General features: G+C 45.1%; 1 protein-coding gene across 6 annotated transcripts in view; it reads left to right on the top strand.

The window, feature by feature from the left end:
* LOC144822178 (GPI-N-acetylgalactosamine transferase PGAP4-like) overlaps nucleotides 1–12,653 on the top strand; it is a 56,818-nt gene extending 44,165 nt beyond the window's left edge. For 2 of the 6 annotated variants that reach the window (XR_013608573.1, XR_013608572.1), the window contains exons 2-3: nucleotides 8,063–10,894; nucleotides 10,950–12,653. Coding sequence is in view for 3 of the 6 variants with exons in the window: in XM_078679368.1 (XP_078535494.1) it covers nucleotides 8,181–9,386 (1,206 nt within the window). In the remaining 3 variants the exon portion in view is untranslated. Of the gene's footprint in view, nucleotides 1–6,994; nucleotides 7,263–8,062 lie in introns of those variants that run through there. The other 4 variants (XM_078679368.1, XM_078679366.1, XR_013608574.1 and 1 more) reach the window with 3 other exon arrangements.
* Nucleotides 12,654–13,815: the final 1,162 nt, after the last annotated feature.

Genomic DNA, 13,815 nt, shown 5'->3' with positions numbered 1-13,815 from the left:
CCTGGCTAAGAGAGGATGATAAGCAATGCCCTCCTTCTAAATTGTTTCCTCCACCTGTCTCCAAGGGAGATCTTGTCAAGGTCAAACCTGGTCGGTGTGCCAAAGGCCTTTCTAAATTCAGTGGTCCATTTCGTGTTAAGAAGGCATTTCCTAATTTTGTACTGCTTGAAAATGGTGCCAAGTGGAACTACAGGAGAGTTGCACTATATCAAAAAAATGGGACAAATTCTGCGGATTGTCCTTCTGGTTTATCTGATAAAAGTTGCAATGGTTATATGTTATCATCTCAGGATGATTCTAGTTTGCCTGGTTTGCCTGCTGTACGGGGGGAGGTGGGTGGTGGTGATGCTTCCTCTTCTTTATGTGATGATGGAGTTGAGATTCCTATCTCTACTTCTACACCTGTTCAGTCTTCTTCCAGTGTAACCTTAAGGAGTCCTCGCTCTCGTTATCCACCTGCTTATTTAAGTGACTATGTTCATTGAGTATTTTCATGGTTCATTTGTTTTATGCCTTTCTCTCTGTTCTTTAGTGTCCAAAGGGGGGAGATGTGTTGTACATGCCTTTTTCCTTATCTGTTCCCTTCCCTGCCTCTCCTTGTTCCAACCTTCTAGATTGTTTAACAGGATTCTCCCCATGACGCTATCCCTGATTCTAATGTGTGGCAGTTATTACTTGGCTGGATGGGCGACAGACCTGTTACTTTCTTGCCTGCTGAAATAAACTACTTACCTACCACCTTCATGATTATGGAGTCTCATATCCTGTTTACGACAGACACCTTCACCCTCTCAAGGGTGGTGAAGAAGGGATCAAGAATGTGTCCCCCAGTATGAGTGGGGAGTGTGACAAGTTGGACAAGTTGCAATGCTTCAAGGTCCGCAAGCAAGGTGTCTATGGCTGTGGACGACCTGCGATCAAAATGAATGTTGAGGTCGCCAATGATGTTAAAATTCGCACAGCTAGGCGCTAGAGAGCTTACCATATTGGCAAGAGCGGCCTTGAAGATGGTGTCATTGCCTGGAGGGCGGTAAATAAGGATACCGCTAAGCGTGAAATGATGACTAAAGGCCACTTTAAAAAGAGCACTCTCACAGGCTGGCACACCGAGGGCTTTCCATTCCGAGGGGAAGCATGATTTTACTGCCATGGCAATGCCACCTCCTTTCGTGGCGCGATTAAGGATAGCGGTATCCGAGTCCTGGAGCCAGGTTTCGGTAAAGAAGAGTAAATCAGGGGAATCCTTTTCAATGAGGGTGATGTTTGACCAATGACCTCACGTTAAGGTTCCAGATCCGAAGCACACGGGCCGCGGTGTTATTGCGCGTGGTCGGAACAATCCCTTCCAGAGATCAGATCCTAGCCGGCCTGTCTAGGGACCAACCCATACAAGTACATACATATGGGCCGGATAAGGGGTCCACAGGCTCGCATGCACAGCCATCGAACCTATACCCAATGGTCAGCAGTTCAGCCCGAGTATAACTAATTGTCGGTGGTGCCTGCATGCTGATAATCGAGCCTGGTGACCAGAGCCCTAACACGACTCACGCTTCCTCGTCGCTGACGGGCAGGACTCTGGCACGACTCAGGCTACGCGAGGGCGCCCCGACTGCGCGTCCCCGCTGCGCGGGAGAGGACGACTTTAAATAGGCGCGCCGAGGAACAGTGCGAGCGCAAGGACGCTCAAAGATGGCGCCCGCCGGGATGAGCAGAGCCCAAAGCAAGATGGCGCCCAAACAGGACCACCCCCGGGACCCGGACCCACCAAAGCGGCGGTGAATTGGTATGTTTTACATGCGGTGAGAGGGAGGGAGAATACCCCGCCTAATCCCGCTAAAAACAGAGGAAAAGTAAGGTAAAATAACACAAATAGAAAACCAGGAAAGTTTAAAAAAACAAAGCGCTAGCAGCAGCGCGGGCGCGGCAGTCTGCTAGAAATTCTGCTTACATGTACCAACCCCTGTCTCATCCAGGTGGAACATTGTTCCCCCCAGACACAATACATGTGAATATGGAAGAATGGCTCATTTAATGCCATTCACACCACTGGAGTTATCAAATAGGTTCGATGTATTTAGTGGTCTGGATGAATGTGATTGAAGTTTAATGAACAGGGAGGAAGATAGTGGTAGCGTAAACATTCCTAGTACTGACGGAGTTAAGGAGGAAGAAGGGAATAGATCCCTGAGGGCAGAAAATACTATTTATGCAACTGGCATTGGGGCGAACAGTAGCCTGTCCTTATCTACACTATCAGGAAATTGCGGGTCAAATGAGGGGCCCTCTTTGATTACACTAGTCTCATGGAATGTAGCGGGGGTACGTGCAAAAATATGTGACCCTGACTGGAATATTTATATGAATAGCTTTGATATTTGTGTGTTGCAGGAAACTTGGGCCACGGATCAGGTTCATAGAGTGGGATATAAAACATACCAAATAGAGGCTGTGCCCTCCAAGAGGACGAGCCTCAGGAGGTATATTAATCTGGATCAGTGTATCTATTAACATTGGTATAAAAATCTTAAATACTGATTCCTTAGATATACTTGGTCTGGAAATTACCACAGAGGACAAAAGGGTGATTAACCTCATAAATGTGTACAATAGCCCTCATTCATCCCATAAGGAGTCGCTATGTATTGAAAAACTGGAGATTTTTATGGACACTTTAGAACCAGATGCAAGCATAATGCGGGGACATGAACTGCAATTTTGAACCGATTATGGGTATGGTTAGATTGTATGAAGACGAGGATGCTGCTCATGGGATACCTGTTCTGACTAATAATGGAACAGTTGCTGGAACCACACTAGCCCTCCAGATTACAAGGTTGCTCACAAGCCATGGTTTGAGGGCATGCAACGGGCGTATGCCATCTGATAGCCCGAAAGCACCCACTTTCAAGAGGCGAGATTGCGAAAGCAAACTAGATTATGTTATTGTTTCCTTTGACCTATGCCCTTATACAAATGATTTAAAGGTCAAGGAGAGATTCGACAGTGACCATTATCCACTCGAAACTAGCTTCCTTCAAAGCTTATTAAAAGGGCCGGGAGTTAATGAGGGAGGTCTCACTCAAGCACTGCTACCAACAACAGATAATATCATTCTCAGTAACAATCGAAGGGCCGTCAAATGGGCATATATACTGGAAAAAGAGGACTTATTGGCTAATATTACCCTTGTAAATACATTTGATTCATATTGTTCATCTAGATGTGAATCCTGGAGAATTTATCAAATTACATAAATCCCTTTTTAATAAATTGCTAGACCTTCTTACAATAAGACCAAAAAAAGGGACTGGCGCGGTAAATGCTAAACCAGTAGGTAAACCATGGTACAATAAGGAATGCTGTGTTGCTAAAACCAATTTGATTGATGCACTCAAAAGAAAAGGTCCTATAGAAATAAAAGATAAAAGGAAATCATATAATAAGATAATGGTAAAAGCAAAATCCTCTTGGGATGAGGAACTATGGTCCAGCATGCTATTAGCAGCCAAAACCAAGGACCAGAGGCAATTCTGGGAATTAGTGGCTAAGGGGAACAAACGTGAGAAAGGCTCTAGAGAGGTCTTCCTAGATGAGGCTACGTGGGTAAAACATTTTACAACGTTGTACGCAGCAAAAACCACCGAGGTAACTTCCCTGGAAGAACTCACTTCTATCCAGCCGGAGAAACCACACCCACTGGTAGTCTTTGACCTGCAGGAAACCGAAATAGCAATTGCTTCAGTTAAACCAGGGAAGGCGCCTGGAATTGACAAAATTCCAGGCGATCTTTATTTACATAATATTGATGTTTGGGCACCCTATTTAAACCATTTATTTAATGCTATAGCGGCTGGTGATCAAATCCTGGACACATGGGATGGCGCAGAAATTATCACAATTTTCAAAAAGGGGGATAGAGGCGATCCAGCCAACTATCACCCCATTAGTCTTTTAGATATAACTCAAAAGATATATGCCAGGCATATATTAAACCGTATAAATACATGGTTGGATGAAGAATTAGTTTTATCAAAATACCAGGCGGGGTTTAGGGAAAAAACTGGGACCATAGATCAGGTATTAAGGTTATGCTGCTTGTATTGGAAATATGTCATCATTCGCAAGGGCCACTTGTATGTGACCTTTGTAGATTTACGAGCAGCATTTGACCTAATACCTCGTGATTTACTTTGGAAATCCCTGGAAAGGCAGGGACTCCCTGGAGAATTATTAAAATTGGTGATGGGACTGCACCAGGAGAACTATGCCAAGGTTAGATGGGGCCCAAATGGTGAACTTACAGATCCAATCCCCATAAAAAGGGGAGTACGCCAGGGATGCGTACTGGCTCCCACATTTTCTCCCTTTTTGTCAATGACATTGCAGTCTATATGGAGAACTGTGACAATGATTCGCCCCAATTGGGGGGGGAACGAGTACCGTCCCTCCTCTTCGCGGACGACACGATCCTCATTTCACAAACTCCTCGGGGTCTCCAGATTTTACTAGACCGGTTCCAGCAATATTGCACTTCAAAAGGGCTAGAAATTAACATTAAAAAAACCAAAATATATGGCACTAAACCCACACAAAAGTTTTAAAAGAAACTTAATGTTAAATGGCCATAAACTTGATTATGAACAGAGTTTCACTTATTTAGGGGTATTACTAGATTCTTCATTGGGATGGAGACCCCAGCTAGAAAAATCAAAAATCGTGTTCAAACAAAATTGTCTCCCAATACTAAAAAGACACAATAAATGTGTGAACAAGGCAGTTACCCCAGCAATAGAGATTTTTAGATATAAGGTCCAGTCAGCTGTTTTGTATGGGGCAGAACTATGGGGACCAGTATGTAGGAAGACCTTTGAAATACAGGAGAATAAGTTTATCAGGGGATTATTAAAAGTACCCAACAACACTCCATTGATACCATTATTTTTAGACTTAAACATCAAGCATACTGATCACCATGCAATGTTGAGACCATTATTACTATGGGTTAGATTATGGACAACCCTTGCACTGATTGATTATAAAAATGGGTTGAAAGAAGTATTGGACCTAGATAGTGGCAGTAAAATGTATTGGTTCAAGCACGTAAGAGCTTGGCTAATCAAACTAGGACTAACCCATTTTTGGAGTGAGCCGGAATCCTTAAGTACGGCCTCCAAGAAAAATGTTAAACTGTCTTTTTGGTCTTGTGAGCTATGATTCTGCGTACATAAGATCGCACGGCCCTTTAACTGAAAAATTCTTAATGGTTAAAAATGTGGCTCATTTTGAACCATTTCTCGATGAGGTTCAGCCACCCTTGGCTAAAACCCTGTATTTGAAATACAGATACGGAACATTGAGAACTAAGGCCACTGAGAAAAGCTGGGGGAAGACAAACAATGACTACTGCACTTAATGCACAAGTAATATAAGGGAAGACGTTTTACATATATTGTTCTTTTGTCCCAGTTATGGTAAAGCTAGGAAAAAATGGATAGTGCCATTATGCCATAATATTGGCTCTATTTCCCATAAGGAAGCTGGTAGAATCTTAAATACGGACACCAGCCAAGCAATTGTGTTCGGAATCAGCAGATTTCTTCTGGCTGTAAACTTCATTAGATTGAAAATGTCTCTTCCTTTTTAAACCATACCCTGTGGATCTGTTCAAACCATGAACTATGTTTTTCTTTTTTTTTTCTTTTCCTTTTATTGTTCTTCTAATATTAAATTTCTATGCCTTGGCTGTTATACATTCCATTTAATGTTTTTTGAAATCTGTAATGATGTATTTTTTATCTTTTTATATATATTTATTCAATATTTTGTGATAATTCTAACCATAACAGTGTGTCCCAAAATGATGATGTTTATTGATTATTGACCTTTTGGTATTGTACAAAGTATTTTTATTGTATATCTTTTATGTTGCAAAGCAACGAAATAAAGATTGAATTGAATAGTGTGTTTAATGCAAGTTTAAAATAATGACTTGCATGTTCACAGTTTACTCTTTATTTATTTAATGCAAATTTATATAGCGCGAACATTACCCGAAGGTGTCAGAGCGCTTTACAAAAGAACCAGTTGCGATACATAAGGACTTAGGATTACATGTTTTACATAAAAGATACAAACAGAAAAAATTGCAAATGTACAAGTTGTAAAGTCACACCAGGAAGAGATACAAATGGATAAACTCTATGATTCACATAGGAATGGTAGTGAGTAAAAGGTCTACAGCATATACTAGTGGTTAGTTATCTCTATATACACATATACAAATAGATTTTCTCAGGATACCATTTTACCACCGATTTGGCTTGGAAAAGTATATATCGCATATTTACAGAGTGAAAAGAGAAGAGAAAAAAAAAAACGGGTCGTGAGCATCGATGGAAACCATCTCACCATGGCAAGATGCACCCAGGTCAGGACCTAAAAACCATGAGAGCAGAGTTCCATTAACCACATCGCTGCGGCGGCTATTCCGCCGCAACGCTAAGGGGGCGGGAGGGCCGCGCGGCGGGCCCATGCTGGTGACGGAACCGCTCCGTCACCAGCCGGGGTTGAGCTGTGCTCATGATGGAGCGGTTCCGTCATGGCTCCGCCCGCTCAATAGAACGCGCCGCGCAGGGGCGTCGGGCGGGCCATGACGGAACCGCTCCGTCATCAGCACAGCGCCACCGCGGCTGATGACGGAGCGGTTCCGTCATCAGCACGGAACCGGTTAAGTGGGGTCGGAGGGGGGGACGCAGTTCCAGCACCAAGGGAGGGCAGTAGAATGTCTGCTGTTCCGCAAGATGGCGGAGCAAGGACAAGTGCGACAACAGGCGATGTTCCAAAATGGCGGGGCGCACACGAGATCCAGTCCAAAAGTTACGAGTGCCAAGGAAGAACCAGAAAACCAGAAGGGGAAAGGAGCCAGACAGTCAAGGGGGGGGGGCGGTCTCCGAAGCACAGCCGTGCCGTCCGTGAGCACAGGGCCTGGACAGCAGTGGCAACTGTGTCCAATCAATTCTCCCAGGTCGAAGGGAGACTACACAGGCTCCAGGCGCTCCCTTCCGCGTTGGCTCTTAGTGGAGAGAGACGTCTGAGTGGGCTGGCAGCGCTTCCTCCTGTTTCAAAGTCCTTGTTTTATTGTTTTAGAGTTAGAAGGCGTGTTTGCATTTCACAACAGCCCTCACTCCAGAAACCATTGCCTTGGCAGCGCCTTCTCTTCCTCGTCGCCACCAGAGCTCGTTCAATGTGGAGTCTGGCAGGTAAGGCCTCCTGCAGCCTCTGAATGCCTCATGTGTACAATATGTGTTGTCTACTCTACTGCTGAGCAAAGGCGCGTGCGCGCGCACAGATTTATTGTGCGCGACTTTGTAAAGTACAGGTTCTAAGTGAAAACCTCATTAATACACCAGATATCTACATGTATATCCGTCTCTTTTTGGGTTTTCGGTTCTTGGTAGTTTTGCTTCTCCGAGTCTAGTGTTGCACAGCAGGTCTCTGCACCTTCACGGGTCGGACCCTGATTGGACGTTATCTCCGTGCAATCGGCTTTTGATAATGACCCGTTTGCATTCGACCGTTTCACGCCTCGTTTCTGAGCACAGTACATACGTTCGGTTGATAGATTAATGGTTCTTCGTGTACTGACTTCGAAAGCCTGGGATACAAAGTGTGACCTTCCCGTCTCTGCAGAGGTCGGTGGTGAATGGCCGCTCGAGGCCACCTTGAGGCTCAGAGATGAGTATTACTGATGTTTAAAATGCATGTGAAATCCTATACAATATGGATCCTCTATCAGGTTTTATTTAATTTGCAACTGGACTGTGTGCTGACACTTGTTTTAGTTTTTTGTGCTTTCACATTGGGGTGCTCGTCTTGCGTGGTTGGGAAGGGGTGGGGAGGGGGGCAGAGGCTTTGTTGTGTGTTGGGATTGTCCGTGTATGATATTTGGGAGACTCGCACATTTACAAGAGGGACAGTCTGATATAACTCGATATGTTAAAGCGCTTGTGTCGGAGATGGGAGCTGTTTAGTAATGAACCTGTGTCCTTCTCTTTCCTAGGCTTGTGATGATGGACGCCTGAAGATCCACGGGCCGGCTCCTCACTGACTGCTGCAAGAGAAACCGCAAGACGGTCCAACCCCAAGAGACCAGTCTTCAGCAGGCCTAACCTCATATAATGCCCCTGTGGGCTCTGCGTTCCAGCCATAGAGGGCGCCATTGGCTTGGCACTGCCATCCACTTCCTGGTGCTCACAGTGCTGACCTTTCTTGTGTTTGGCCCTCTGATATGCCACCGTCTCCTCTACTCCTACTTCTATGTCCGCAGGTGGCACTTGGACCGCATGAGTTTAGACTTCTTGCAGCTGAACCTGGAAGATGCACACGAGGCTGTCCAATACTTTGCCAATTTTCACCCGCCTGCTAACTCCTCCCCGGTGTTGGCAATGGAGGGCCCTCGGCCAGCTGCAGCAAGGCCGTGGTTGGTAATCACCATTGTAACCATCGCCAGGAAGCCAGAGTTCCATTACTTGCTGCAGGTGGTGTCCCGTTTCCACCGCCTCCTTGCAGAGTGTGGCGATGCTTGTCGGAATCACCAGCTATTCCTCTGCAACGTGGATCCGAATCCAAGGACGCATGAAGACGCCATGCTGCTTGCTAAATTTATGCCCACGGTCGAGCATTATAGCAAAGTATCGGACAATCTGGACACCAATCTATTTGAGAAGGAGAAGCGGGACTATTCCTTCTGCTTAGAGAGGACCTTAACGACCTTTGACCCGGAGTATGTGCTTCTGGTGGAGGATGATGCTGTTCCTGTACCAGATATCTTTCCGGTGTTAAACCAACTGCTGCTGGTGCGCTTCCCTGAAACTCCACTAGGAGGCGCCCTTTACTTTAAACTTTTTCACCCTGAGCGACTCCAGCGCTACATTAATCCAGAGCCCATGCGGATACTGGAGTGGGTGGGCCTGGGTATGTTTGCTGGGACAATCCTCAGTTGGGCCTATGGTAGGACTGTAGGGAAACCTGGACCCAGTTGGCCAACGTTTATCTTTTTCGCCCTGTACAGCATGGCACTGGTTGAACTGGTTGGGCGCCACTACCTGCTTGAGCTCCGCCGGCTGTCTCCAGCGCTGTACAATGTGGTGCCCGTCACGGAGTGCTGTACGCCCGCCATGTTGTACTCCTCGGAGTCCGCTCGCAGGGTGCTAGCCTACTTTGCCAAGACAGAGTGCCGCCGTGGCTTTGCCAAGGACACAGCACTCTACTATCTCCTACGGCACTCCAGCGAGTGGGCCTTTGTTGTGGAGCCTAACCTGGTGCAGCACGTGGGGCTTTATTCCAGCCTCCGGGGGGACTTCGATGAGCCCAGGCTTCTCTGATGGGGCCTTCAATCATGGAGGCAAGTGTGGCACTTACCTCAGACCATGTGCTACCTTACAAATGTACTATGACCAGCTCTAACTTGTGGGTACCTAGAAATGCAGAACACGCCTCTCCTATGAATGCTTGTGCTCTGTCTAAAAGAGCGACATTTGGTGATGGGAGGGGATAGCTCATCGGGTTAAGAATGGGGAAAGTGAAGCCATGGTCTGACATTTAATGAAGGAGAAGGAAGCACACACTGTGAAGTGATTTATAGGTCCTTGTGAATCCATCCAAAACACGATCATGGACCCAGATTTCAAAGCGTTTGACAGTCCAAAGGCACACTCCAATGTACGGGTTCCAATCAGGGGTTGTTTTTCAGAATCCCCCTCACAGCCAACAAGCTGTTCCCCAAACGGTTTGAAAACTTAGATTCCCCAGTTTCAGAGATGCAACTAGAGGTCAAAGAGGCTGATAATTGTATATACTTAAAAAAACAAATTACAGAAGCTTCAAATTAACACTAAAATATTGCCAAAGTAGATGACAATTGATGCAGGGAAGAGGTGTGAATGCTCTTTCCAAAAGATAGTGCCTTAATGCAAACTGGTACCCTGCCTTTTGATGGCTGTACAAAGAGCAGTGGAAGAGAGCGGTATATAGCATGTGTTTACACTTTTTTTTTTTTTTTTTACTGCTGGGCTAGCATCAACATGCATTTCAAGTTTTCCTGAATAGCTAGATGCCAGTGGTAGGTGCTAGCTGACCTCACACCTGAAACCCTTGGTGGCCAGCACTGTACGTCCACATGCATAGGGTGGCCACAGTAGACTGCATTGTTGTGGTCCTGCCAAGTGTGGATTAGATTGTCAGAAACCAGAAGGTGAGGTTTAGAAAAAAATAAAAAAATAAAACCCAGTTATTACTTTAAGCGTCCCCTTTGAGTACTGGAGTCGAATAGGGATCCACATTTTTCACCTCAATAACTGAAAGCAAAGAGGTACAGTTTCATATTCAAACTGGTATTGGCAAATCCAGTTGGTCAGGCCTTTAATATGCTGACACACGTCAGAGCTATTGGCTTTGCTAATGCTTGTGCAACCAGGGGTTTTTAATGTCTTTTGGCATACTTCCTCATTGCTTGACTGTTTCAAGATGGCCAATGCTTTTAGAAACGGTGCATTGGCGCTCTTGGACGGTAAAGCATTGCTAAATAATGCCAGCACTAGATACTGGTGCAGTGGGCAAACGTGTGGTGGGTGGTTGAGTAAACACATTAAACAAATAAAAGAAAGAAATAGGCACTGAGCCTTGAGGAGTCTCCTTCAGGAGACCTCTCAAGACCTGGCTCTTCAAACAGTAGCAGCGTCCCCCCACCAACCCCCCAAGAGCCTTGAGAACCTCACGGGTGTGTAGTGCGCTTTACAAATGTTATGTTTGATTGATTGACTGAGCTGACAAACGTCCTTTTCGCTCCAGTCCGGTTTCTTCTTCTTCTGCTTCCAGTGCGGGACCCTCAACAGCTCCCCTAACCAATCCTGGCGCTGCTCTCATGCTGTTAACCAGCATGAGAGCAGCACCAGGATTGGATGCAGTGGCCTTTCTCGGCACACCCGAGGACATTGGAGGTTTGGGTCTAACCCAGCTGTCTGGGTTAGAGATGTCAAAAGGTGTATGTCTGTCTGGCTGGCCGTCGCAAGACAGCCAGCCAAAGGGACATGTGCACTTTGAACAGCCCCTCCAGCCCACCCTCCTCCCAGCTGCTGTCACATAGCGGGCCCTGCCCTGTCCTAATGCTTTGTTGAGGACCGGTGGATGATTAATAAAATGGTAATAAATTACCACAAGACCTGGCAACCATTCAAAGACAGCTGCCACTAAAAAGCAGTGCCTGTGTTGGAAGAGCAGCCCCGCACGAGGCAACATGGGAAAAGAGTGGCCTGGTAGCAGAATGTGGGGAGCTGCCAGGCTCTCACAAAACATTGTCAAAGAAAATATATATTATCTGAAATCTAAAACAGCATTTAAGCCAAATTAAGAGGCATTGGAACCCCAGCCCCAGCGCCGAAATTAACTTTTTTTTTATATATAGCAGATATACAAATGAGTATAGATTCATAAACAAAATAACGCCATTGGCAGAGGGGGCTGGTAGTGAAGGGCTGAAGTGCTTTAACCCATAGCCCCATAATGTGGGTGGAAGCAAAATGTGAAAAACCTAACAGTCCAGTGGGTGAAGACCACTGATTTAAAGCCCCTCTGAATATGTATTTGTGTTTGTATGTAGTTTATTTATAATTCTTTTTATTTAAAGCGAAATATGAATTTGACAAACCAGCTAAAGCAGTCTAAAAAGGGGTCGTTGGCAATGTCCTTGATATATTAATTTATTCTCGGCTATTTCTTCACTGCTTACATATTTATGTAGAGGAGTCAGATGACCAGTGCAGATGCATTTCACCAAGGAGGTATGGGTGTCCACAAATCCAGACCCTTTAAATGTTTGCTCATATTGTTTGATTTTAATGTAATTGCCTTTTGTCTTGTGCTGGTTAATGGATCAGATGGCATCAATATGCAGTAAATAAGTGTGTGTTAAATTTGGGCTTGCATTAGCCTATGAGTTATAGCTCATACCACCCACTCTAATGAGATAGAAAAACTATGAACGTAAACAAAGACCATCATGGCATCCCCTGGAAAAATTGAGGTCAACCCTCCCCTTTTGACTTTCTTCAATGGAAATTGACCAGAGTCACTCTTTCCCAGTATGTTCCAAGCTAAATTAAGGAATTTTATCTTGCTGGTGCAACCCGTTACCTCCACACCACTGCATCGAAAGATTAGCCCATTGTGGTAACTATGACTAGTACCTCGGCCTCTGGCAGCAGCATCTTATTAGACTGGATTGAGAATGCTTAATCTATCCTATGAAAGTAAGGTCACACCAAGGTCATGGCCAAGGTCGACATCAATGTCCGGTTATCGAAGGGGTAAGATGCCGCAGTGCAGATAGATGTTGTGAGGTACATCCATTCTTCAGGTCAGACTTTGGTCTATTTCAGCATCAGACGTGTACAGCAGGACATCGTTGACACAGGCCTCTCGTGGTAAAGACCCGACTAGTAATCTAAAGGCACTCCTGTCATTTGCAACTGATTCTTGCAGTAGCTACACAATAATTTGCTTAATTTATTGTAACTTTGAAATGAAAATGTTACCGTTATTTTTGCTTTTGTGACAAATCAAGTTGTGCACTTTATAGTACATCTCATAACTAATTTTTGTTGTACAATTCTTTACTATGCATGTGACAGACACCACCGTATCGAATCAGCTCTAACAGCTATCCGCATCTTCGAAGAAATAGACTCCACGGTGTTGTACTATGACGTGTAACTCTGGTTTTGCAGATAATTATGCACTGAAAAGTGAACAGCCGTGTGCAGTGTTTGAGAATAGTATTCAGTGAAGGATGCCTGTTCAATCGTGCAGTCCGTCTATGACTCTGATCACCCATGGGCACAAACCACACACAGTGCACTTGGTAATACTCGGGCTTGTTTGTGTTGAATAAAAAAACCTGTGATTAATGTGAGTTGCAGTGTGGTCCAGGCAAAGGATGCACACCATGAATTGTTCCTGGTGAAGAAATGCAATTAGAGAGCGGTTTCTGTTTTGTCCACTTGTGTAAATTGGGCCATCGACTTGCTGCGCTCTACATCCCAGATGTATAGATTTTAACTAATGAGAATGGCCAGCAGCACAATCCAATGTGACCTGTTATTGCATACTGCCTAGAAGCTTATCTACTGGTCCATAACCTGTGCGATACATCATGCACCCGCCTTTAAGTCACATTTACTATTTTAGGCCCAGTCACTGGACAAATAATCATCCATTCACCAAGCACCCGGTGAAAAGCGGAACCTAAAGTAGTTCCTGAACCTCTGCTCCCATTTTCACCTAGTCCTGCCTCTTGACCTCACTCTCTAAGAGTGCTCTTCTGCTAAAAACTGTGTCCCTTGAACTTTTTAGGGCTTTCAGGAATGCCCATAGATTTCTCGCACTTTCTGTTCATTATTTTCTACAGTGCATAATCCTTAAATGGCTGAGCCTTCCTTTGAGCATTCTGTTCAATCAGTTCATTATTTTGTGGCTGTAGATTATGGGGTTTTCACCCGGTTATTCACTCTGCATCTCTGGAATATTGGCAGGCGTTGGAGGCTGAGACATGGTAAGTAGACCTCAGTCACATGTGCACTGCTAAAACCATATGCAGTGTCACACTGGAAAAACTGCCCATAACTGTAGTAAACTTTGCCTGCCCGCGCCGGTTTCTTAAGAACTGGGAGCGCTGGTCTCAAGGCTTGCTCCTCACTGAGATCCATGTTGATGTGAAGACCCTGAAGATCCGAGAACACCTGACCACAATGAGCTGTA

This window comes from Lissotriton helveticus, chromosome 3_1 (assembly GCF_964261635.1).
Source record: "Lissotriton helveticus chromosome 3_1, aLisHel1.1, whole genome shotgun sequence".
Classification (NCBI taxonomy): domain Eukaryota; kingdom Metazoa; phylum Chordata; class Amphibia; order Caudata; family Salamandridae; genus Lissotriton; species Lissotriton helveticus.
The sequence above is the reverse complement of the archived record's forward strand: the minus strand, read 5'-3'. Positions and strand labels throughout refer to the sequence as shown.